The sequence below is a fragment of the Epinephelus moara genome, chromosome 8 (genome assembly GCF_006386435.1).
Source record: "Epinephelus moara isolate mb chromosome 8, YSFRI_EMoa_1.0, whole genome shotgun sequence".
In the NCBI taxonomy this organism is placed as follows: domain Eukaryota; kingdom Metazoa; phylum Chordata; class Actinopteri; order Perciformes; family Serranidae; genus Epinephelus; species Epinephelus moara.
In genome coordinates this window covers 40801083-40825834 of record NC_065513.1, presented here as the reverse complement: position 1 = coordinate 40825834, position 24752 = coordinate 40801083, and the positions used below count along the sequence as shown (strand labels likewise).

The following is a 24752-nucleotide window of genomic DNA, read 5'->3' as shown; positions in this document are numbered from 1 at the left end:
AGTCAGCTGCCAAACAGCAATCTTTTTAATTTCAATTTGTTTCTGTGTTTGTGTTTTCATTATGTTCATGATCTGACTGTCCATGATAGTTGAATATCATGTCTTTTTGGTTTCAATTTCAGCAGCTCTATGGTAGCCAACTGTAAAAAGTTGGAGGTTTCAGCATCTGTGCACACACCACCAGGAATAATGGTCACTGTGTGGTTGACCACCACTGTCAAGAAAGCGTGAGAGACATGAAACCTTCTAGACATTTCAACTAAATGTACAGGCTTTAACCAAAATCAGTAGGAGGTCAGTCTAAGTAATAATGTGAAGTACATTCATGGGGGGATGCATGAAAAGATTGTGCGACCATTAAACCTTCAAAAATAAGACAAAAAGAAATCAAAAAGAACCTGCAAAGGGTGCAACCCTAACTGTGCTTTGCATCAAGCAGCATCCTTGGTGCTCCTGTATATATATGCAAGATAATAAACAAATACTTGGTGCAAAATTGTTCCCCTTCTATGCAAATAAGCCTCATTGAAAAAACAGCCCAATTCACAAAGATCAGCGCTAATCGCCACAGTTACAGGGAAATATTAGGGTCTTCAGAGAGTTGCTGGTAACTGAAGCGCACTGACAGACTGAGGGTTTTGAGAAATGCCTCTGCATCTGTCAGGACCTGAAGCTCACCGTCTGAAAATTTCAGTTTTCAGATCCACCCCTCAAAACAAGAGTCTACAAGCCAGTGGGTGATGTCACGGTAGCTATGTCCATCACAAATTTCAAGTCAGCTGATTAAACAGAAAATAAAAGGTGGGAAATCTGAAATCATGCTTTCTTTAGAAACATGGTAAACAGTATTGTTAAGTTCACATGTTTAGAAGGTATAAAATCAGTAGCATTGCTCCTAGAAGACTATATTTCCCATAAACCTCCTCAGCTCTTGTTACAAAGATGATGTTCTGATCAAAGCTTTTTTTTGTGTTTTCTCTGAAGACGATAAACATATTGGAAATAATTTTTCCCCCCATCAGCCGTTCACTCCTCGACCATCTGCCATTGAGAGAAACTCTGAGAGAAACTTGAGCTCCATTTGCGCTGAAAGAACATTTCCCACAAAATGTGACCCGGTGGCTCGCAATGTAAAAATGCAGTGTAGAGGCCAGAGGGAGGCTGCCAATCCTCTCAGACACGGTCTTGTTTGTTTACAGTAATTACACTCATGTCTCAAAATGAATGTGGTAATTACTGATGACTTACTGATGTTAAAATGCTACATGTAGCACCTTCGTGCCAGTCAAATATTGAAACTGAAAAGCAAATATCGTCGTCCAATTTGCAGTCTAATGTTTCACTTGGCTCTATTTCCATGCAAACAATCACTCCGCAGCACCTCTCAGCATCCTAATTGAGCCCTGAGAAACCGGCGGGCGCTACACTGAGCTGCTGAGGAAGGGGAAAATAAACCCGAGCATGTATTGCTCTGACCTCCAAGGACAGCTCTGCCATGCCATGCCGTGCCATGCCAGGCTCCGCCAGGCAAGCAGACTGTCACCTCTACCCTCGGTGGCCCTCAGCTTCTGCCAGCCTTGTCCTCGTTTTTTTTCCTTTTCCTTACACCTCCCTTTACATCCATCCTTTTCCGTCTCCTCCCTGCATCTGATGGGACTCTTCCAGAGCAGGTCTGTAGAGTCCCTCTGCTCACAGTCACTTAATTAAACGCTCCCACAGCACCGTCTACAACGTGACCGACGGCTGTTAAATTAAGACGCTGTCACAGCCGGGGCACCGAGCGCTGGCAGGGTGAAGGAAAGATAAACCAGCTGAGGGAGGAGAGGAGGAAGACACACAGAGAGGTGGGGAAGCTGCCGCTACAACTGCCCCACATGTGTTCTTCATCTGTGCAGTTTCTTTGAGGCATTTTAGGGGGGAAATCTCAATTTATTATAGATTATCTCCCACTACGTCTACACTGACTTCTCTCCTGATGTTAAAAAAATACCTTCCCACACTTCCCTACTACTTGCATAATATTTTATTGTCATGGGGATATTTTGTTGGACTCGTTGTAAAACAGTGAATGACTTTGGAGGTTATCAACTAAAAATTTAGTTTTCAATTTAAAAACTAATCAATAAATTGAAAATGCTGTTTCAGAACGACGTCCGTGTGCTGCAGCTTTAATTCCTGCACTCTCCTCCAGTTGTTGTGTACAGTCCGGAGATTTACATTCTTTCTGCTGATGCACTCACTTGTGAGTTTACGCAAGAGGATTATACACATGTAAATATGTCCTTGATGAATTTCAAAAAAAATTTCACTTAGCTGACACTTCAAAGGCGATCTATTATGTGTTTCTTCATTTTCTGTCTTATATATATATATATATGTATATAGATATGTATATATATATATATATATATATATATATATATATCTATAATGTTACAATGTCAGATGTTTATTTTAAACATGGCCAAATTTCAAATAATGAGGTTGAGTTATGCAGACATAATCCCTGTGAGCACAAACCTGAGGCTTTAGACTGTTCCGAATACTGTGTATTCACCGTTTTTTCTAGTTTAGCCTCAAGCTGATGTCAGATAGTTATATGGACATCTGCTCCAGGTATGCTACTGCAAGGGTTTACAATATGTAGCCTACACTGTTACAGGAAGCGCCATGCTAACGTTATAGAAACATGTGATCTTGGTTGCCGATATCACTGATTTTGGATCATATTCCTATTGGAACGTGTCCAGTGGTGTGTAGACACTTTTATTGGTGATTTTTAACAGGGGAAAGTGCCAGTACACGCAGTCATTCCCCAGCTGCAAGCACACTGCTACATGTAGCTACATGCTAACATCAGGGAACTGTCTCATCATGGTTGCCAAATTAATACAGTTCTCCCAAATTTCAGATCATGTTTCTGATGGAACACATCTGGTTGTAGGGTTGTCAAAAGTATCGATACTCTGAAAAGTATACGCTGTATCCAGATACAATACTAATTTACAAAAGTATCGATACTAACAGTGCACGCCACCTCAGCGCCTGTCGGGTGCGCGCGACGGGTCCAACGGACACGCGCTGTGCAGGCAGCGTCTGGCAGGCACAGAGCCCTCGCTGCAACCCGGCTTGTTGTCGTCGCTGTGCACGCATGCACGCATTTCTGTTGCTGTAATATGGCCAGCGCGGCTGCAGGAGGATCAGAGCAGCCAGGTAATATGGCCAGCGCGGCTGCAGGAGGATCAGAGCAGCCAGTTTTGGTCAAAAATGATAAAGGACAAAGCGCTCTTTGGAAATATTTAGTCAAGTGAACACAGCACGCTGCAGACGGCAGGTACAGCCCCTCCCCTCACTAGCAGCTGAGCAGCTGGTGTCGCCAGCATCAAACTAAAATATAGCTTCTAACGTTAATGTGGGAGCTAAGCAGAAAACTATCAGTCATGCCCGTCTGTAACATTATTAGACAATGTTAGTTTAACGAACAACACAATTATGTGTGTCTGAAAAGTTATGTTAACTGTAAAGTCACAGATTGAAGCTGAAAAAACATTTGGTTTCTCTCGTAACCCCTGGTTCTCTGATCACATAGTGAGGTAGAAACAGGAGCATCCTGAGCCTAAACTACCAACTCTATTTGATCAGCAACGAAAATATGGTGCCAATTCACCAGAAGCACAGAAAATAAACAGGGCTGTAGATAAATACATTTGTATGGACAGATCTTGTTTCTGGTTGTTATTTATTTTGGGGGGATTTTTTGTTGTTATCATTGATGTTACTGTTCTGATCTTTATTTAAAAAATGACATGCCTCTTAATTTTTTGCTGCTGTATCGGAAATGGTATCGAGTATTGAATATTTTCCTGGGTATCGATATCGAGTTTGAAATTTTAGTATCGTGACAACCCTATCTGGTTGTGTTTAAAAGCTGTGATTGGTGATTTTCTAATGGGAGAAAGCGCCACTATATGCAGCCATTCCCCAGCTGCAAGTACACTGCTACTTGTAGCTACATGCTAACAACATAAAATCTTGGTTCCAGATGTTAATTTCTTCCCAATTTCGCATCAAATTCCTGCTGGAACATGTCCAGTGGTGTTTAGAAGCTTTTACTGGCAGTTTTTAACCATAGAAAGAGTCGTTATTCTTTGTTACAGTAATTATTTGGCTGCAATGATGGTGCAGAGACGCTGAGATGCAGAGGACCCGGAAATGCTGAACAATCAGAGCAGACTGGGCTTTTTCGGAAGGGGGGGCGTTAAGAGACAGGTGCTAAAACGGAACGTTTCAGACAGAGGGTGAATACAGCTGTTGCAGTACAGACAGTGTGAGGAAAATATGTTATAATGCTTTTATGCTTTTTTATGCTTTAACATTTAACGTTAAGACATGTAAACATGTTTTAGTAGAACCCGAAATATGAGTATGAACCTAAAAATGAGCAAATTAAGTCCTCTTTAATGTAAAATAACCAATAGTATGATGTCACATGTGATGGAGAGAAGCACAGAGAAGAGAGATGGGGGATTTTCTTTTCAATTTGGTTTAATTTCTGCAGATGTTGTGTTTAAATGTCGTTTGAGATATTGAGCAATACCCAGGATGCTCGTAGGAGACACACTGCTTTTATTTTTCTCCTGTGTTTCCACCCTGAGGGATCAGTAACCATCACCTCATTAGTACGTTAAATCTAAAACCGCAAAGATTCACAAAGGAAAAAAAAAAAGCTTAAAATTTATTTTGTAAACCCAACAACAAATATGCTGAAGCAACAGTATAACAGCCCATCAGATAATACTATTAACCTCCACACACAGCAGCATACTCAGCCCACACATCCCCTGGTGAGGAACAGACGAGAACAAGAGGAACAAATGGAAATCCAACTGGAAATCCACACACAGAGCGCCTGTTCTCTGTTTTTGGCTTGCCCACTGTGGTGTGTGTGTGTGTTTCTGTAGGAGGATACAGAGGGTTTAATGTATAGTGATGCATCATTGATTGCACACCTTGTTTGGACATTTCGTGGACAGCTGCTTTTAGAAAACAATACCTACAATGTGAGGGTGGGGGGAGGTGAATGAGAGAAAAAAAAAAAAGCGTGCATGCACACCACCGCCTCTTCAAAAAGAGCCCGAGTGAGCACCAGAATAAGGCCAACCTCCCTCCCTCCCTCTATCTGCCACCTTCCTCTACCTGCTGTCCCCAGTCGATCCCCGGCAAAACTTGGCGGCAGATGTTGCTGTGCTAAGTTGGCTCTGAAGTGCCTCCCCGGCTCCCTGGTCTCACCGACAACACAGTCAAACCACATTAGATCTCTTTATTTGTGCCTGGGGCAAGTTCGGCACTGCAGCTGTGTCCACCCCCGCTCTACCTTTGGTGTTGAAGGCCCTCGGGCGCTAAATGTGAGACCACAAAAAAAAGAGAGAAAAAAACTGTTTCACTCTCATTTTCTGTCTCTCTTCTGCATCTGCTGACAATCCAGCAGTCTGGCTCCGGGCGGCAGCACTGAGGGAGGGAGGGAAGGGGTCGGGAAGGGAGACTGCCGAGGGAGGGAAGAGGGGTGAGGATGGAAGCTCGGCGAGGAGGGGGAGGTGAGGGGGTGGCACGGACACCCGGGTCCCCATGCTGAACAGATGTCTGCGACAACCTGCTTCCTTACACCTGTACGAGTCCTTGTAACCCCGCGGATGCAGCCCGCTGAAAAATTCATGACCCTGGAGGTTTCCTGTCCGCCATCAAAGACCGCTGCCCTCCCCTCCCCTTCTCCCTCGCTCCCTCTCCTCCCTCCCTCCCTCCCTCGACTGCTCCTCTCCTCTCCCTTCTCCACGTCACTGCTGCCCGCTCTGCCATCTACACCTAACCTCCCACCGGACAGTTCAGACTCCTCTCACTTTGATCAGGTGTATCTGTTCAGCCCGATATCACACGCATGTCTCACTGCGGACCAGGCTGGAGGCCAGCGACAGGCAAAGTTACAGAGTCAACATCAGCTCATAAAGACGACAAGGAACAATAAAAACACTTGTGCAACAGGAGGCGGGTAAATGTCAGTTACTGAAACAGAAAGTTTGAACAGTTGGAAGAAACCCAACAGTGGGCTACTGACGTTGTAAATCCAACATTTAAAAGTCCAGTAAAACTAGACTCGAGGACCAGGTCCAGGTAAAAACTGGTCCAGTGAAACTCTATTATCAGTTATATGACATCACCAGTACATGGAAACTGTGTTGATGCCCAGAACCTTTAGTAAAGGTAAAGGTGACACGACATCACTGGACAATTCTGGAGTTGTGAATGACTGACATGGATTTTAATGGGATGTAAAATGGTGTGTTTCATTTGCACCATTGCACCAGTCAGAAATTTCAATAGGAACGCCTCCTGAGGTCACATTTCTGACTGGGAAAGTGGGAAGAACCTCACCAACTCCGACCTACAAATCCATCATGGCTGCTCTGTGCATCAACAGTAGTAGTAAACTCCTGTTAATTAGCACTTCTGTCTTCTTTGTGTCTCATTAAAAAAGTCGTACACACAGCCCTGTCCAACTTGGACATGTTGCTGGCGTTTGTACGCACAAAATAGAGGTGTTACCTATCAATGTTTACTCATACAACGATTCGTACGATATCCTACAAATTAGCGCCCCACAAATGATGTAACTTTTGTTCGTGTCCTGCCATGTTTCCCCCTGACGCTGCCGAGTGCTATTAAACTAGAACAGCGACTGGCCCTGCATCATGCTGACATTTAAGGACGGCTTTTTTGTCAGTGTCTGATGCCACAAGCAATTTCCCATGCGCCAGATTTCGGCGACTTCGGAGTGAGGCAGTGTTGGACTTGCTGCACTGAAAGGCAGTTAACTTGGGTCCCAGGTCTGATCTTCGCCTTTCAAGGTAAATGGAAAGAAGCAAAAGTCATCAGTTAATCTGACCTTGCTGATTTAATCTATGAACCAAATTAGATTAATGTAACTTTGAGGCTTTTCTTAGTTTAATTACTGCTAACACAATCAGTTCAGAGTCTGTATTTGTGGAATCTTTACTCCTTTTGGACGTACTGAAACCGTTCAAACTGAAACTTAAAGTAGAATTACGATTGGCTTAAATCATTTAGATGTTTGCCTTTTTATTATAAAAGTCATTTGTATTGTTCATAATGATGCTGGGAATATTGTGTTTAAATTCAACAGTGAGTCAATGGAGGATTTAAAAACATCATGACTCACTTAAAAATAAATGATTTCTGTTTTCACCAATATTCAGTTTCCATCCACTGCTGACGACCGCTCTGTTAAGATGCAACTTCAAACACACACAGCCTCCGTGGCCTCCCGTTTGATTCTCTCCTGTGTCCGCTGTGTACAGTCTTGATCAAAGACTTGAAAGTGGAGTTTGGCGCAGTGATCGGCATGTGAATGAAGAGAGCCAGCCGTGCCGCTGACTCCACTGGCAGCTTTTCTTCCGTGTCCCCTTCTATCCGAAGTGCTTTGACACAACTGGTTTACTCACCAGTGGGCCTCGCTCTCTGTTTTCTACACTTCCAAACAGTTTGCTCGGAGCAACTGAGGTGACCTCTTGTGTGGGAGCATCTATCATCCTGTACTCAAAGGGAGCTGCAGCCATGATGTTTCCTCATTCTGCCTTTTTCTGCTCAGTTGGATGGATACTGGGCGGGGGAATTGTTGTCATTCTAACATGAAAACAGCAGCCTTGCCAACGAGCGTACTGCAGGAAAATATGCAAGTTTGGTCATCGAATGACACAACACACACAAACAGCACCAGCCCATTTGTTAACAATTTATCATGGCAGTGAAACGAGCTCACATCGTTCTTGAGCCCCTTTTGCCCTTACAGAGAGAGTGAGAGAAACAAATGGTATTGCTGGAGACTAACAAACAAAGACAGCTCTGGTTTTGTCATTTGTATGTCAAGGTATGTCAAGCAGAATTTTACCCAAGTTACAACACAGACTAAGTTGTAGCTTTTAAGTCCAGGTTACATATATCTGCTTTTGAAATCACCCCAGCTACTATAGTTTAGCGGGAAGAGATGACGCGAGAACCAATACTTCACTGCCAAGTCGATGACAAAATTCTGAAAATGTAACAGTACTTGTTTTTCTCCAATACCATCAACCTGACGGTTCAGCACGTACGCCTACAAGTGTTCTAGTTTGCCGTTAAATGCCGAGGAAGAGGATGAACATCTGCCTGCACAGGAGAACAGCACATAAAGATGGCAACAAGTGAAGCGACAGCTCCGCCTTGATACATTGAAAAGAAAGTGTGTTTTTCTGAGGTCAGAGTGTTTTGTGAATTTCTTGCATTGGGAGCGCTGCGTATTTCACTCTGCTACAAACACCAGCAGGATGACAAGGCACTGAGCGTCTATTCTGCTTTGAGTGCTGCACATTTGCTGTTTTTTTTCTAGTCGCAGAGACTTGAAAAATGTTCAACTTTGGGTAAAACGCTGCGCTCATCTCCGTCACTTTTAACCCAGCCAACCAATCACAATGGAAGAGGGGTGGGACAAATAGCCAACCAGAAAGACCAAGTGTCAGATCTTACATGTCCAAATGCTGAAGAACAACAACAATGGAGGAAAATTATGTTTACATACAGTAGACTTTCAAATATATGTTTCCTCACCCAAACAAATCCCTCATGAACCCACATAGACTAGAACGTACCATTTATCATCAGGAATTAATAATAAACTTTTATTCAGATTTTAGTGTTTCTAATAAATGTGTGTATGTTTAAGTACATTGATTTATACCATGGTGTTGAATTGACCCTTCGCTAAGTTCATTTTCAGGCTGGTTTTGTGGATTTGGAGCTAAATGTTGTGCCTGGGGCACGTCGTGTATTAATGATACTCGTTACCTGGAGAGGTTGGAAAAAGATATACGTTTCTTCCCTGTTCCAAAACCAAAATCAAACCCTGAAAAGTGTAGGGTTAGCTAGCTAGCTACTGAAGATATAGCCTACTGAATGTATACACATGCTGCTTTTGCTTTTTAATGATATAACAGTGAAACAAAGACCGACCCTGCTGTACAGGAACCAGTGAAGGGAAGCAGGGAAACTTTGCTGATATTGAACCAGCTGTGTGTCATCACAGTGTGTGCAGATGAACGTTGTTTGGCCTTCTCTGGAGCTGCTGGCTCGTTCGGCAGAGGTCCACAGCCTATAGTTCGGCTTTAGCTTCTAACTATCTTTGTCTTTTTAACCTGTTGTTGCTGCTGAGTCAGTTTGACATCCTGGATATATCCTTCAAACACAGACTGTAGACCCCTCTGTCTGCTTCTCTCTTAAACTGCTTTTTCGATTCTCCAAGAATTTGATAATATTTCTTCAGGGAGTGCAGTTAGTTACAGTGTGGGCTCCATGCTCGCTGACAGCTTGATTGACCTTCACAAAAGGGCAGGGCTTAGCAAAGGGTCAACTGGGTATCAAGAATTGTGGAATTTCACTGGTTTTGGTAACGACCTGCTGACTACAGGTCTTTGACGTTAGAAATTTAGACAATGGTTATACAGAACCTGCAGGTCTGTAACATTTCAGCCAAATTTAGCTCAGTTTTTGTGATGATATTGGAAAATTCTTGACCTGCAAATGGTTATTTTTTTGCAGTGGATCTTCTGGTATTCTGAGTTTTCTGTGATGCCCTGAGTAGCAATTGGCAGGCTCACAGCTGGCCCACCGGTTTAGTTTTTTTCCATGTCATACAGAGCAGCAAACGGTATTTCACTTGAGACGTTTTCAGTCTGACATCATTCTGTAAACCATTAAAAAGACTCTTAAGGCTCCTGCTCTCAAAGTTCTGTATAGAGGAAGATGATCAGAAGTGCCCACCACAGAGGATGAAAGACATCAGGGACTACTTTTACTACTCAAATCTGGTCAAGAAATAAAATCTAAATGCTCCATCATCACTCTACACCTTCTGCAAACTGATTCTAATGTATGTTATTCATTCTGAGATTCGCCATATAGCTCAGTGTCCACAGCAGATGGTGTGGTTTGTTAGATAAACTGCTGCCTTAGAGAGCTAACAGCATATGAAAACATCTGGTTAACTCTGACTTGGTGGCGGTTTGTGAGCAGCGTGTGCTGCTAACCGCCTGTGGGGCATCGGGTTTCAGTGTGTTGGTTTGTGGAGCTGATATGCTTCCTCCTCTCTGGCGGAGGTTGAGAAAAGTCAAAGAGTTTGACCATATTAGGTCGTCCCCGTCATGCTTCCCTCAGTGAGCCGTTGCAGCTGCAGCTAGCAGTTAGGTAACAACAACACAATGCTCAACTTGTGCCAGCAGCTTCCTCTGCTGAGAGCCAGTACACAGATAATTGTACCTCCGCAGCTGTAATACAATACAGCAATAAAATAATGAGTCCTTAACTGTAATTGTGGTGACTCAAAAGATTTGGAAGGATAAAAACACTCAAAATAAGCCATACAGGGGATCTACAGAAGAGCCACAACAACATTAAATAGTCAAAAAAGGAAGAGGAGCATCCACACTGCTGACTGGTGCAGGAAACTCTCTATTTATACCCCTGAATACAACAAACTGCACAGATGACCGCTGATGAGACTCTGACTCGCTCCCTTCAGGCTGCAGGTTTGTGCAGCTAAAAACACAACACAACACTCTGACGCTGATTTACTGTATCCCACACACACACCCTACAGTAAAACACCCACGCACACTTCACTGTTTCTTCAGTCTGCCTCTGCATATCGGTACGGTTGGTATTTTAGGCCTCTCCGCAAATAGATTCTCCACTGGGAACAGAAGCGTCAAGAGGTGTAAAACGCTGAGGTTCTTTTCACTGACTTACCTGGTCTGCATTTGTGGGTCGCATGAGTGAAACCCTGTCGTACTGCCGCCTCAGTAGAGCCCACAGAGCGTCAAGACGACCCTGATGACAAAGAGAAATGCGACTTTAGTGCAGAAACATGTTATGTAACAGGAATCTTTGAGTACTGATGCCACATTTGACCTCTGCATGAAAACAAAACAGGCTCAAAGGACCACTTTATAAGCATCTAACAGTCTTTGGCCCAGTCTCATTTCTACCCCTTAAATCTTCCACTTGGTATTGAGTGCCCTCATTTGCGAGACCCTTGATGAGGGAAGTGACAAATATTAGGGTAGAGATCTTTCCCTATGAAATGAGACACCACTTCATGCAAATCGATGTGGCCGATGTGCAGGCATACGTTACGTGTAGTAGTGACACATGATACCGGTAGTCATTCAGGTTTGAAAATGCCAGCTCCAGCGCTTGTGTTGTGGCGTGTGCTATGTTTATTCTTCTCCGTCTGATGAAACAACGGAGAAGAAATGCTGAAAACAGGAGGCGCCTACGACTTCTTCTACTTCTGATCAATTTTGTTCGGGTAAGTCGATTTGTTTAAATATTTTGACGCTGTGTTCAGCTGAGTTGCTGATGAGTTTACGCTAGTCCAACCATCTGTTGTTTGTATAGCCTACATTCTGATCGTACAGTAACAAATTGTTTTCCAAAACTTGCAGAAGTTGCTGACTTCGTAAGGTGTTCTGGGAAACTTCATCTTCCACTTCGTTGAAAGTGTGGGTCGGGGCTCCCTTGGAATCTAGGGCCGGTTATAAGTGTTGGAAACCACTTCCACTACCTCAGTTCTGTTTTGGGACACCACTAGCCTAAACGTGAACGTGCACAGCCAAGTGCAAGTGGGTATTTCACAGGGAAGTGTGGGTATTGGGACAGGTGACCGTTAATGGAGCTGGCTCGGGTATCATCACATGACATTAGTATGGAATTTCATAACCTCTTCCTCAAGTCAAAGATGATCTTTGAAGTTCAAAGGTTACATGATATCACATTTTACTTATTAGAGTGAAGAGAACTGAAAAGAATTACGCCCCAAGACAAAAAACCCAACATATTCAGTGACATCAGAGTCAGGTACATGGCTGTAGCACTCACCTTGATGGGAGTGTACCATTTGTTCTCATTGTGATGGTAGGCAGGGGCAGGTTTTGGGCTTGGACGTTTGATCATTGGTTCATCCACATCCTCTGGTATGGACACTACGGCGTTCTTGGCTTTCTCCAGCCTGGCCCCCTCCTCGGTCGAGCCCTTCTCGCCCCAACGCACCTGGACAGGTAAAAGCAAACACAGCACCAATTTATAGCTCATACTATCATTTTTGGAGATCGATGGAGCAAACAACTCCACGTGCAGTCCTCCTTCTTCATCCAGATAAGAGTTCCATCGCTACCAGCACAAATGTAATGGGGTTGAGGCGATTCTTCATCTGATACAGATTATCATCACTGAAAAGTTGGTCAGCAACAATGCCAAATCTTTCCTGCTTCCAGCTTCTCATGTGTGAGGATGTGGTGCTTTTCTCTGTTTTATAGAATTGAAAAAAAAAATTCATTATTTTGGTCTGTTGGTTAAAAACATCTTGAGGACATCTGCTTGGTCTTGGGAAATTGTGGTGAGCATTTTTAGTTTTTCTGACATTCTTCAAGGCAAACAGTGAATAAAAAACGCTGAATAGAAAAACAACTGCCCCCCCGGGGGGTACTGCAGCAACTTAGGACTGTTCTTTCATTAAATTGGGGGAAGAACAAGAGACAGATTTAAAAAAGATTGATCAAAATAGTAGAGGCAGATATAGAGTGCTGCAGGGATGATGATGGTTTTTTGCAGGCCAATGATGGATTCTTGCAGAAGATTAGATTGTTACAAACACATGTTTATGATAATTACATGTTTTGTTCAGCATTATCTCCACAAATGAGCACCATTTTTACGATATTTTTTGTCGCATAAATGCAATTGCCAGAAGTCAAAGGTTAACGTGAGACTTTAAACAAACTAACCACAGTTGCATGACTTCGACATCACCACCAAGACCAGGCTGTAAAGCTGCTTTTGGCGTGACGACAATTAATGTCATTTAGCCACTTGTTAGCATACGTCTATTTTAAGACCACTAAAGACTTCAAAATTCCCAAGTGGGGTATTTACTGACGTATTTTATGTTGGAGCACAAATCATAAAAGTCTCTTCAGCTTGTGTTAACCACTGACCTAATGCCAGGCATCTAACCAAGAAGAAGGAAACAGGAGTGCTAAAATGCTAACTCATTTCCTGGTTTTAGGACTCATTTCTGCACCACCATATATTCTGACTTTTAGTTCCTAATATTGGTCAAACTCCAAAAACACAGGCTACTACACTACCCATAATGCAGCTTGATAGTGTATTGGCTCTCACAAGGCAATTCTCAATACCAAGTACGCCAAGTTCGGACTTGCGCACTTGGGAGGTCAGACTTGGCAAGTTCGACTCGGGAGTACAAACTCCCAAGGATGGCTGCCCATTCTGGGATACCTGGCTGTCGAAAGTCCACACAGGTCACCTCCCGATGCATCCCCGATGGAACGGGCAGAGCAAGTTCAAATCCGGGCATTTGGACTGTACTTGGCTGGATGCGAACTTTGAATTGGAACAGTACTTGGGCTGCGACTGATGACGTTTCACAAGTCCGCAAGAACACAAGTCCAGGCAACAACGCAGATTGAGAAACGCCTACAGCCTTGTCTTTAAACTCCACAACCTCAGTTTATAACATAGACTTCCTGTAATTAATTCTTCTCCAAGCCCACGATGAGATAAACATAATGACATCACAGTGACATCATGGAGGTGATTTCTCAGACTCAACAAACACCTGCAGAGCCACATTATACAAGTATTTTCACAAACTCAAATAATTAGTTGCACCTCTTCATTAAAAATCTGTCTGGATTTTCATAAGCTACATTTAGCTATATCATCTATAACAGCCAATAAGCAGGCAGGAGTGGTCGAACACACTCTCAATCACTACAGCAGGGGTGTGGTGCTGTTTGTTTCAGCACCAGAGCGCACATATGACACATGCGCGTGGTTAAGTTGTGGCTCGTTTCGAAAGTTAAGCAACCACTGTTTCTACTGTGGCGAGTTTCCACACATTAGTGAACTATAACTATAAAATGAAAGGATGTTTTGCTGCCTCTTTATCTTTACTAGTTAATTACTAGCAGCTAAAGGCTGAATTAAAGTAATTTAATTCACTGTGTGGCTCAAAGACTTCTGCCGGCAGCTACTGGCAACTTTTAAGGTGGATGTTTTCTTGCATGTTTCTCAATGCATGAGTCAATTAACACACCTTAAATGTCAATATGATAACTTTGACCATTCCATCTGTTTTATTAACATAAATTTTGGTGATGATTGGATCTTCAAGCGCTTAACAAATGTATATGAACTCAATCGGGTTATGTACATTATGAATATTCTCTTTTCTCACTTGAAGAAAAAAAAGTGGAGGAGTGATGTTCCAGTGCGCTCCAGCAGCACTACACCCCTGCACTACAGGAAGATAAATATGCTGATAATAAGAAGGGAGTTGGACAACTGCTATCTATATTATCCATAAGAAAACGAAATGACCTGAAAAGCTGTTTTTGCTTTTATTAATAGGCACATTTACATGTGGTATAATGTGACATTGTGTGAGCGTGTGAATGCAGGCCTGTGTGTTAGTTAAGCTGTCCTGCTTTTTAATTGAATTCATCACATCTGTTGCAAGGAGGAGATAAAAAATCCACCGTCACATGAATGGGGAGAGGTGATTAATTAGCGACACAGTTTTCAAGCTGTAGGTTAAGCCGTGACAATATAGAACAGCTTTTCAGAATCATCTCCGGGATACATCCCTGGCCCGCCGCATCAAGTAAAGAGAGGGCTGCGATGAATAAAAGATACGTTGTCACCTCAGCCGACTCGATACGCGTTTGAAATATTGGCAACGGCAAAGCGGTGGAGGTGGAGGTGGTTTTCTCAGCACGGCGTCTTAAATGTGGATGCAGAGGAGAGGGCAGGTTGATCTTAACAAGCACCTCGTTCTCTACACGCAGGGGGGAGGCTTCAGAAGTGGAGACGGGCCTGTCGGTGGGAATCAACCTGCTGCAGGATGAAGAGAGCGACGGGACAGCCAGGCTCGCAGCTCACCAACACTCGTGGGGAAAAAGTCAAGAGATAGGAGCTCCCTGAGGATGCCGGGAAATCCCTGCAATGCCACCAACTTCCTCAGGGCTGAGAAGCGGCAGGGGGTAAAACAGCGAGGGGGGAGGAGGAAGGAGGAGGGGAGCTCGCCTTTCAAACCTGGATTCCCATCGGAGGAGGAGGATAACAAAGAGGCTGCCAAGGTTTGGGAGTTGAGAGGGGGAGGTGGAAAGGAGAGGTGGGTGAGGTGGATATGTCAAGTTGACAGCAGCACTCAATCCTTCATCCTGCAATGACTTGATCCAATCAGGCTCGGACGGCCAAGGACGAGATGGCAGGGCCTGTCATGTCAGAGGCATCAGCGGGCTGACGAGGACAGCGGCCCGGCCGGTCAGTCAGCCGGTCCCTCCTCCTGCTGCCTGTATAACTCCACAAACTTGTAGCTTCGGAGAAAACCCTGACTGTCAGCAGTTTCCTTTTAAACAAACTAAAGGATAACAGCTGTCAGAGATGTGTCGCTTCCTGCTTTCTAGGATTTTATCTTTGCAGGATTTCAGTCCTTTTCCACTGGTTAGGTCTGATAAGAAAAGATGCCCTAATGTTTCAACATTTCCTGCTCTAATCACTTCATATCCAGCAAACTTCAAAGAGAGTCACGTGTCAAACATAATAGAAGAGACGTGTCGTTGTGACTGTGATGAAAGTGTTTCATGCTCCTGGAAGCAATATGTTGGGGGATGATATTAAGGCTCTGACCTCCATGCGTTTGATCCCTCCAGCTCCTCTTCCTCCGTAGTAGGAAGCATCCACAGTCGGCCACTTCTTCTTGGGCAGCGGCTCTGGCTCCTAAAAACAAAAAGGAAAATTACTCATATTTACAGTAGGTGTGACGCCACATGCTGACTTTATTCTTGTAAAAGACAACTGCTGCGTCGACAAAAGGAAGGTAGTGCAGGACTGTTTGCTATTGTTCTGTTTTCTGTCAGTCCCATTTATCAATATGTGAATGCACTTCCTCTCAACAGGAAAACTCACTTACGTCATTTCGTCAGGAAGGAAGAGGCTCTCATGTCCTTATTCCTGCTACAACCATCAATTCTCTCTACGTGGTTCAAGGATTTCAACTAAACAATTACTTCACTGCTTCACATTATTTCCTTCAGTATTTTTAATCCTGTGCAGATGAATACAGTCTTGCAGAAGGAGCTCCTAAACTCTAGGGCTTATTAAAGACCAAAACCTGTTTGTGCATATTGTGATGACACAGATATGAGTCACATTTTTATGATATGATGATATAATTTTTCAGTAATGACAAACGGCTTATTCAACATAAAAAAAGGTCATGAAAACAACAAATCAGCTGAAATTTCTCTGTGTGATCCAAAAACTTCTTAAATGTTGTTTTTAAGAAGTAGTTCAACATGCACATTTACTTTCCTTCAGAGAGTGACAAGAAAAGGTTTCTCATGTCTGTGCGTGAAGTACAGAGCCAGGGCCAGAATGTGATTAGCCTAGCTTAGCTTAGCATAACGACTGACAGTACAGAGAAGCATCAAACTTGGCTTTGTCCAATGTTAAAATATCCACCTATTAACATCTCTAAAGAACTCTAATTAACACATAATATTGTGTTTGTTTTATCTGCGCATGAACAGAAAATCAGCACGTCGAGGTTTTAGTGTGTCTCAGTGCTAAGCTAGGCTAACAGCCTCCTGGCTCGAGCTTCATATTTTAAGGGTAAATTTGTTATTTTCCAACCTGGGCCTTCTTTTGTGTCCAAGCTACGAATGGGTGCAACAACTTTTAAAAATGTCCAGTCCTGAGTGAGAGCACAGCAGCCAGCAGTGCCAAAAACAGGCTGGAATGTAATCCCTGCGCCATCAATTTACGCCCAATTAAAGTGCTTGTATTTACCTCCGACAGGTTCAGATTGATACTGTAAGTGTCTGGCAACATTATGAGAAGGATCCCTACAGATGTTGACCCCTTTGTCCAAGAGTGAGATCCTTTTATTAACCAGAAACCGCCCCAAAATCGCTATCATCAAACCTGCCAGACTCCATTTAAATAAACACTAATTTTATCATCGTAAAACACACTTCATTTAAAGTGGAAGAGAGTGAAATAAAACTGACAAGATGTCTTGTTTCATCTTCCCACTGTTCCAACAACAATCATCTCTGGTTTGCTTAAAATAAACCCGTAATTCACCCAGTTAGATGTGAAAATGTCCTACCTACATACACACTAAAATGACTGTTTATCTAAATGGAGTCTGGTGGGTTTGGTGATGCAGATTTTGGGGCTTTCTGATTACACAAAAACAATCTTCCTCTTTGACAAAAAGGTTTATCTCTGTAGGGATCCTTTCCATAGTGCCGTCAGACTCTGTCATAATAATCTGAGCCTGTCAGTGGCAAAAACAAGCGCTTTAAGTAGACGTAGATTGACGGTGCCAACATGCCTTGAGTGGTTACATTGCAACAGTACACTACTGGCTGCAGCGCCCTCACTCAATACTGGATCAATTAAAAGATCATTGTTCCCATTAGTCACTTAGACACAAAAACATGGGACAATATGGTTCAGGTTGGAAAAAACTGAAATTACCCTTTAACACAAAGACATGAGGAAGTCATGGACCCATTTTTATAATGTGGAATTATTCCTTAGCAAAATTTAAAGCTAATTTTTTGTTCATGATATTCTTGTGTTATAATAAAGTGCAGTTTTTGTTATGTGACTTTGCTTGATGACTTTTACATTTCTAAAAATGGCATTGGCATCAATAGAAATATTCTGGTGTTGTGACAACACTATACTCACAGGTTGAGGAGGACGGGAAGGTGGAGGAGGTGGTGGTGGGTCTTTGATGACCTGGATAAACACAAAAAGCAAAAGAGCGTCAGCACTAAGTCCATCAGGGGATGTACACAGACACACACACACACGCTCGAACCTTGTCAAGACAGGCACAGACGAGGCTGACGGAGGTGATTCGTGACAGGTGACTGAGTCAAACAGAGACGTCCCTGAGCTCATCGCACAGCGGAGATGCAGCCGCTGCCAGGCTGCTTTGTAACTGCAACTGGCACCCCGTCGCCCCGCTGACTACTGATTACAAGGATTCTGCTTGTAAACCAACATCAGGGGCCCCCCGTGCAAAATAAAGAAAAGCTGAAAATCAACTTGTTGACAGGGGAGTCTTTGGGGCGAGCGCCGCTGCCCGTTTAGCTCTTAATTAATTGGATGGGGTTCAGTGCTCCCAAGCAATCCCCCCAATCATAAAGTCCTAAGGAGTTAATTAGCTCCAATGAGATACAGAGGAGGAGGCTCGGGCTCAGCTCCAAGCCCTGTCTGCGTGGAAGATGAGCGGCAGCATACACACACACACAGAAAGAAAAAAGATAAAACACACACACATAACCGCGACACACCTCTCCCACAGCAGAGTGACCAGCCCAGCGGCATTGTTCATGACAACACTGGATGACATGGCACCTGAGGAGCAGGTTGTCCACAATGTGATTCCACTCAAGGACAAGATGCCTCCACTGGGTTTTTCAGATGTGCATCGCAAAGCAAAGAGCAGCCTGACAGTGACATTTGTCAGGTGTCAGTCAGACGCTTCACATACTGATGTCCAACTTTTTACCGCAGGATTGCTGAAGACACCACTGCCACTCAATCCATCTGTGAGAGGGATCAGGATGGAGAGACGGAGTGTATTCTTCTGTGTTCTCAGGGTACAGGAGACGTGAGTCACAGTCACTACACAGAGCAGGGCTGTAGCTCCCAAAACACGGAGGTCCTGTTTATGTCTTCTGAAAATTGTGGGGTTTAAGTCACCATATATGCATAAACCCCTATGGTACAGGAGCGCTTTATGCTGATACATAACTTATGTTGATCATTTAAATTATTTATCAAGAAAAAATACCAACCATTATCTGGTTCCGACGTTAGAAATGTAAGAATGTGCTTCTTTCTTTCTGTTTAATATCATTTTAAAGGAATACTTCACCCAGAAAATTACATGCATTGTCACTTTTAAACACTTTCACATAAACAGTCTCACACACAGACGAGTAGCACACCGAAGCAAGTGTGTGCGTTTGAACTCTGCTCAATGGAATTCATGACCAGAGTTCAAATGAATGCACTTGCCCAGACGTGCTGCAGATATACAGAAGTCTTGTAAAGGTCCAGTGTGTAGGATTTAGGGGGATGTATTAGCAAAGATGAAATATAATAAGTATGTTTTCTTTAGTGTGTAATCACCTGAAAATAAGAATCACTGTGTTTTTGTTACCTTAGAATGAGCCGTTTGTATCTACATAGGGAGTGGGTCCTAATCTACGGACATCAGCATGTTGCACCGCCACACTTCTGCAGTAGCCCTAAATGTTCAAACCAAAAACTGGCTCTAGATAGGGCTATTCATGTTTTTGCATCAGCTACCATGGTTTGAAGCCCCTCAGTGATGAACAGTGTCTGAAAAACATGGATTTTTTTTTAACGTGAAACTGCTTTATTCTGTGTTTCACCGGATCTGTTTGTTCTGAAGAGAAAGAGACCTCAGCTGATAATTTGGCTCCCGGTTAAAACCTCCTGAACATCTGGATAAGAAATATGGTGAGCACACATTAAAGTTGCAGAAACTCTGATTTGTAATGAGAAACTGATTTATTGAGCGATTTTACCGGTTTAAATTACCTGGCCCATTTGTTTTAGAGAGAAAAGAGATGTCTGCAAATAATTTGGCTCCCGGTAAAAATTTCATGAACGTCTGGATAAGAAATAAAGTAAGCTCACATTAGCTGATGCTAGGCTAGCGACCCATCTTTGACATGCTGAACAGCAGTGGAGAAACATTTATTTGTAACACAAAACTGCTTTATTAGGCAATTTTCCTGGTTTAAATCACTTGGCTTGTTTGTTCTGGTGATGAAGAGACGTCTGCAGATAATTTGGCTCCCGAAAACTCCCAAATAATGAACACTGAGGGAATTCTAACCGGGAGAAATTTCAGCTAGTTGCAATCTGCAATCCTCAATGCTAGATGCCACTAAATCCCTCTAAAACTTGCACATTGTTCCATTAAATAGTTACGTCTTAGCAAAAATGCATGTGTTTTGGAAGTACTGAGTATACGTATAAGTTGTGTGAGAGTTTGTAAACGCGGCCCCCATTTACTCCAACTGATCACAAATTTCCTACTTTTTTAATTCTCTGATCAACATGGAGGCATGTAAAGTTTTCTTCATGAATTCAAGGTAACATGGGGTAAGTAACTGATATACAAATGATCATTTTGTGGATGAAGTATTCCTTTAAACTATATACATTTGGGCTCTGGTGTGTTTGCTGGACAAAGGTGGCAGCTGAAGACATCATATTTCATACACACATCACGTTTATGGACGTTTATCCCAGATTATATGATACTGAAAACGAGGTTAATTACTTTGCTCATTAGCAGAAGTTGATAAGAAAGGAAGCACTGTTTCCTGTTCACTTCTCCACCCACATTTTCCCGGGGTTGGTCTGAGATAAGCCTCGTTTCACAGTCTCCCTCCTACACAATAGTGGACGTGACTGCACACGGAGCAGAGCACAGTCGCTGGCCTATAAATACTGTACATATAATTACAGCGAGGACATATCTCAAGCTGAGGTGTGCGGCAAAGTGAGACCTTTGTCCATTAGTCATCAAAGACAGATACTTCACTGTCATCACTGCTTATGCATTTGCTAAATTGGTTTTGGAGGGAAAAAAAGAGCAATGTAATAATGGCATATCATAGATCCTAACAGCTGTTTCATTCACTGTTAAGCGCAGGGATACCATCACACTCTCCACATACTGTTGTCATTAGAATAATGAAAAATAATCAATTAGGGTTAATTAATTGCTCTTTGACACACAACTGACTGTAAGCAAATCCAGTAAAGGTCTACTGGTAGCCTCTCCATACGCTGATTAACGTCATTTCAGCCACACCTTACGTTGACAGGATTATCTCTTTTTATTAAGTAATTATGCAGCAGATTTCCTGGACATATTGTGGGATAAATAAAGCATTATACAAATGACGGGGCTCTGCTGCTCTTTCCCAGCTACCTGATGGACAGATGTGAAGAGGAGCGCTCAGCGACGTAATTAAAAACTAAAACCGCGGGATACTTAGCTGTCTGACACCAGGCCCAGCGGCTCGCCGCCGCAGTCACGACTCCGGGGGGAATCAGACCAATCAGAGAGGCTCGGGGCATCGTCCCCATATGGCTGTCTCCGTAACTGTCCAACTGGCCTCCATAATCCGTCCGTTCCCAGACCTCAAGCTCAAACCGTGTTGTGTCAAGCTGTTTCGGGAGGCTTATCGTGACGGATCAGTGGCAGGTAGCATATTTAGAAATTTAAAAATGCTTTGTGCTTTTAATAACTGCGGATGGATTAACCTGTTTGTGGGAAATCAAAATGATTCTGAGGGGAACTGGAACATAAGGAGACAGAAGTTCTGCGTAGGGAGAGCAACGCTGACAACTCCTAACATGAAATAACAGAAGTAATCTGAGATTATTAAACACCAACTGAGTTGAAAATGTGTCCAAAAGTGCGTCCAATTCAGCAGTGAATCTTTTTGAATTTGGATAAACCAGCGATGTAATTCAAAACCACATCTCCGATCCCGAATCCTTTGATTTGAACTAAAGGCTACGCCATTCTGAGTTTAATTTCCAAACAAATCATAAACAAAGAAATTACCACTCCACAGCTTGTATGACCTCTCTCTTGGCATCAATCCATGTGGGAGAGAGACACAGAGAGAGAGAGGGATTGTGGGAAAGAGGTTGTGTGTGTTTGTGTGTGAGTGTGTGTGTGTGCGTGGCCTCATCCCGACTGCTGAAACCTGGCAGACTGGGGGTTTAAATATTAACAAGCCACACATGGCCCTCCTCTTCTGCCGCGTCCCTCGATGGAAGGCAACAGCAGCTCTCTCCACCAAGACAAACACGTCCGCGGCCAGACATGCTGCAGGGGGTTTACATTTTAATGCCTTTGTTGGTTTTCCAAAATATGCTTCCATCTCATCCTGGATGGGCTCCCTTCAGGTCCACAAAGCCAGGTGACGTCTATCATTTAAGGGGCGGCGCGGGTGAGAGGGAACGCGGCAGTGGAGGGTAAATTTGCCTTTATCAGATCTCGGTAGAAAAAAGCAGAGAGACAGAAAAAGACCAGGGTGCACCATCTGCAGCCCCTCGCTTATAGCCCCAAACGATAATCTGTTGTGGATTTTTGTAAACGGTTAAGTGGGTGAGGCTGTTTTTCCAAAGGGGATGAGAGCAGTTTTCATGAATATCCAGACGAAAGAAAAGTTTAAACAATGGATTAAAGACAGAAATACCTTCCATCAAGTGCAATCAAGTTGTTCAAAGGGAAACAATAAAGGAGAGCTCAGAGTTTCATTGCACATTCAAGATTCGTTAATTACACACAGCCTCAAGTTGCACCTTCACAAACACCCTGCTCACATGGGACCGGCGACATGTGGCGATCTGTGGAATTAATGAATAACCTTCTAACCTCCACATTCAGACAGACACATTTGCACTAATATCATTCTCTTTAATCACCAGAGCTGCTGAACTGGAGTCAGTATTATATATTCTGTCCTTCCAAGACTCCTGCAGGGTGTCAGTCACCTTGTGCTCAGTATGAACAATCTTTTGGTGTCATGTGAGTAGTAGTAGATTTTATCAACACTAGTATCAATATATGGTAAATGAATAGATGACAAGTTTTCATTTCATTTAATGTTAGGAAGCTTGAAGTGAAGTGAAGATTGGCTTTTTTTTTTAGAGATAAGTCTTGTTTTACTTTCAGCGCTAAGAAAAAACTTGTGGAAGCTACTTTTCTGTCTGTTACTGATTGTGGTGCAACCTGCTCCATTTTATGTAGCCTTGATCCAGTGTAGGTTTTAACAGATTTGGGGAAAACTGCATTTTCCTCCATTGCAGATTCCTCCATTTTGACGTGGAACAATCTTCAAAGAGATCTAAAATCAGAGACACTTATACCCGTTGATTAATTTAAGGGCATCATAAAGAATGTGGTGACAGACACGTGCTTGTTTCTCTTCAGAGGCCACTATGTTTGAATAGTTGTTGTTTTATTGTGGATTTTTGTTTTATATGTTGTATTTGTTGCATTTTTAATGCGTTTTGATTGGCTGCTTCCTCTGCCAGGTCTCTCTTGTAAAAGAGATTTTCAATCTCAATGGGATTTCCAGGTTAAATAAAGGTTGAATAAAAGTCCATTCTCACCGAGGGCGAATATCCGTGCGGATTATTCTCGCGGAAAAATATAAAAGTTGATTTCATGGGTTCTTATTGAAGTTTGCACACTGGGGCGGAACTTTCGTGCGGTGAAAAAAGTTTCCGCCCAGACTTTGACCCCCCGCGGAATTCGCCGGTGGAAGTACACAGCTGGGCCAATGAAATTGTTTGTTTATAGTTGCGCAGACCGGGAGAGTCTGAAATCCAGTTTATAGTTGCGCAGACCGGGAGAGTCTGAAATCCAGTCAGGCGGGACAGTATGGGAGAAAGGTTGTTTCACAGCACCCCGTCCTTTTTGATAAAAGACGGGATGATTTTATGAACAATGAATTAAAGGACAACGTCTGGCAGTCCATTGTCCAGCTTGGTGGCTGCGGTGAGAGTGGTAAGTGCTAAAGAAAGTTGATGTTGACGCTTGTTAAACGTTAGCTTGCTAGCTCGCTGCCGCTGCTGCTGCTGCTGCCGCTACTCTCGTCCATGTTCATCCGCACCCATTCACGCAGCGCGGACTTGGAACACAACAACGCGAAATTCCCCACCGCATCCGTACCGCTCCTGTGTGTATGGTTTAAACATGGAAAGGCGCTGCGCGAATATTCCGCAAATCCGTCCCGCATTTCCGTATCGCGGCAGTGAGAATGAACCTTAAGAATACTGCTTAATGGCATATTATTCACTGGTGTTCCTATCAATACTCCTTCAGAAGTTTAGTGGTAAACGTGGTGCATCAGTGCTGAAACAGCATTTTTACTCGTCCACCGTAACTACTGTTACATGTCATTTTTTTACAAGATAAGATAAGATACACCTTTATTGATAAGATTATCTTACCAATAAAGGTGTATCTTATCTTATCTTGTAAAAAATGACATGGTCATACAACACTAATGAAAACATAATTAGCTGAAAATGTTGTTAAATCGATTAGCAACCAAGATTTAAGTACCTATAGGGGGTCTGACTGCCCTGAAAGTGATCAGCATTACAGTAATGATCCGTTAAAGGGATACTTTGCCGATTTTCCACCAGCTCTGTATCATGACAATGTGGGTGGTATGTGTGAATTAACTATTAACTATCCTTCCAGCATGCATATTTCCCTGTTCATCTCTCAGTGCAAATCTGTGGGATGACATGAAAACTTTCATCCAGGAAATTTTTACTGGTTCTAGGGCTGTTGCTTGAATTTCAGATTGTACTTCCACATTTTTTATGCCCACCATCACGGACACTAAGGCCCAATCCCAATACCCCCCCTTGTCCACTACCCCTTGGCCCTCAAAATGAAGCAACGAGGGGTAGGGGTTGAAATCTTTCCCTAGGAATTGGGACACCACTCACTACGTCACCGCGTC

General features: G+C 43.1%; 1 protein-coding gene across 1 annotated transcript in view; it reads right to left on the bottom strand.

The window, feature by feature from the left end:
• The window catches only part of antxr2a (ANTXR cell adhesion molecule 2a), a 115716-nt gene that overhangs the window by 40882 nt on the left and 50082 nt on the right, over positions 1-24752 (bottom strand). The window contains exons 13-16 of the mRNA XM_050050888.1: positions 17887-17937; positions 15814-15903; positions 11980-12150; positions 10849-10929 (exon numbers count right to left, since the gene is read on the bottom strand). Of these exons, the coding sequence (XP_049906845.1) occupies positions 10849-10929; positions 11980-12150; positions 15814-15903; positions 17887-17937 (393 nt within the window). The remainder of the gene's footprint in view (positions 1-10848; positions 10930-11979; positions 12151-15813; positions 15904-17886; positions 17938-24752) is intronic.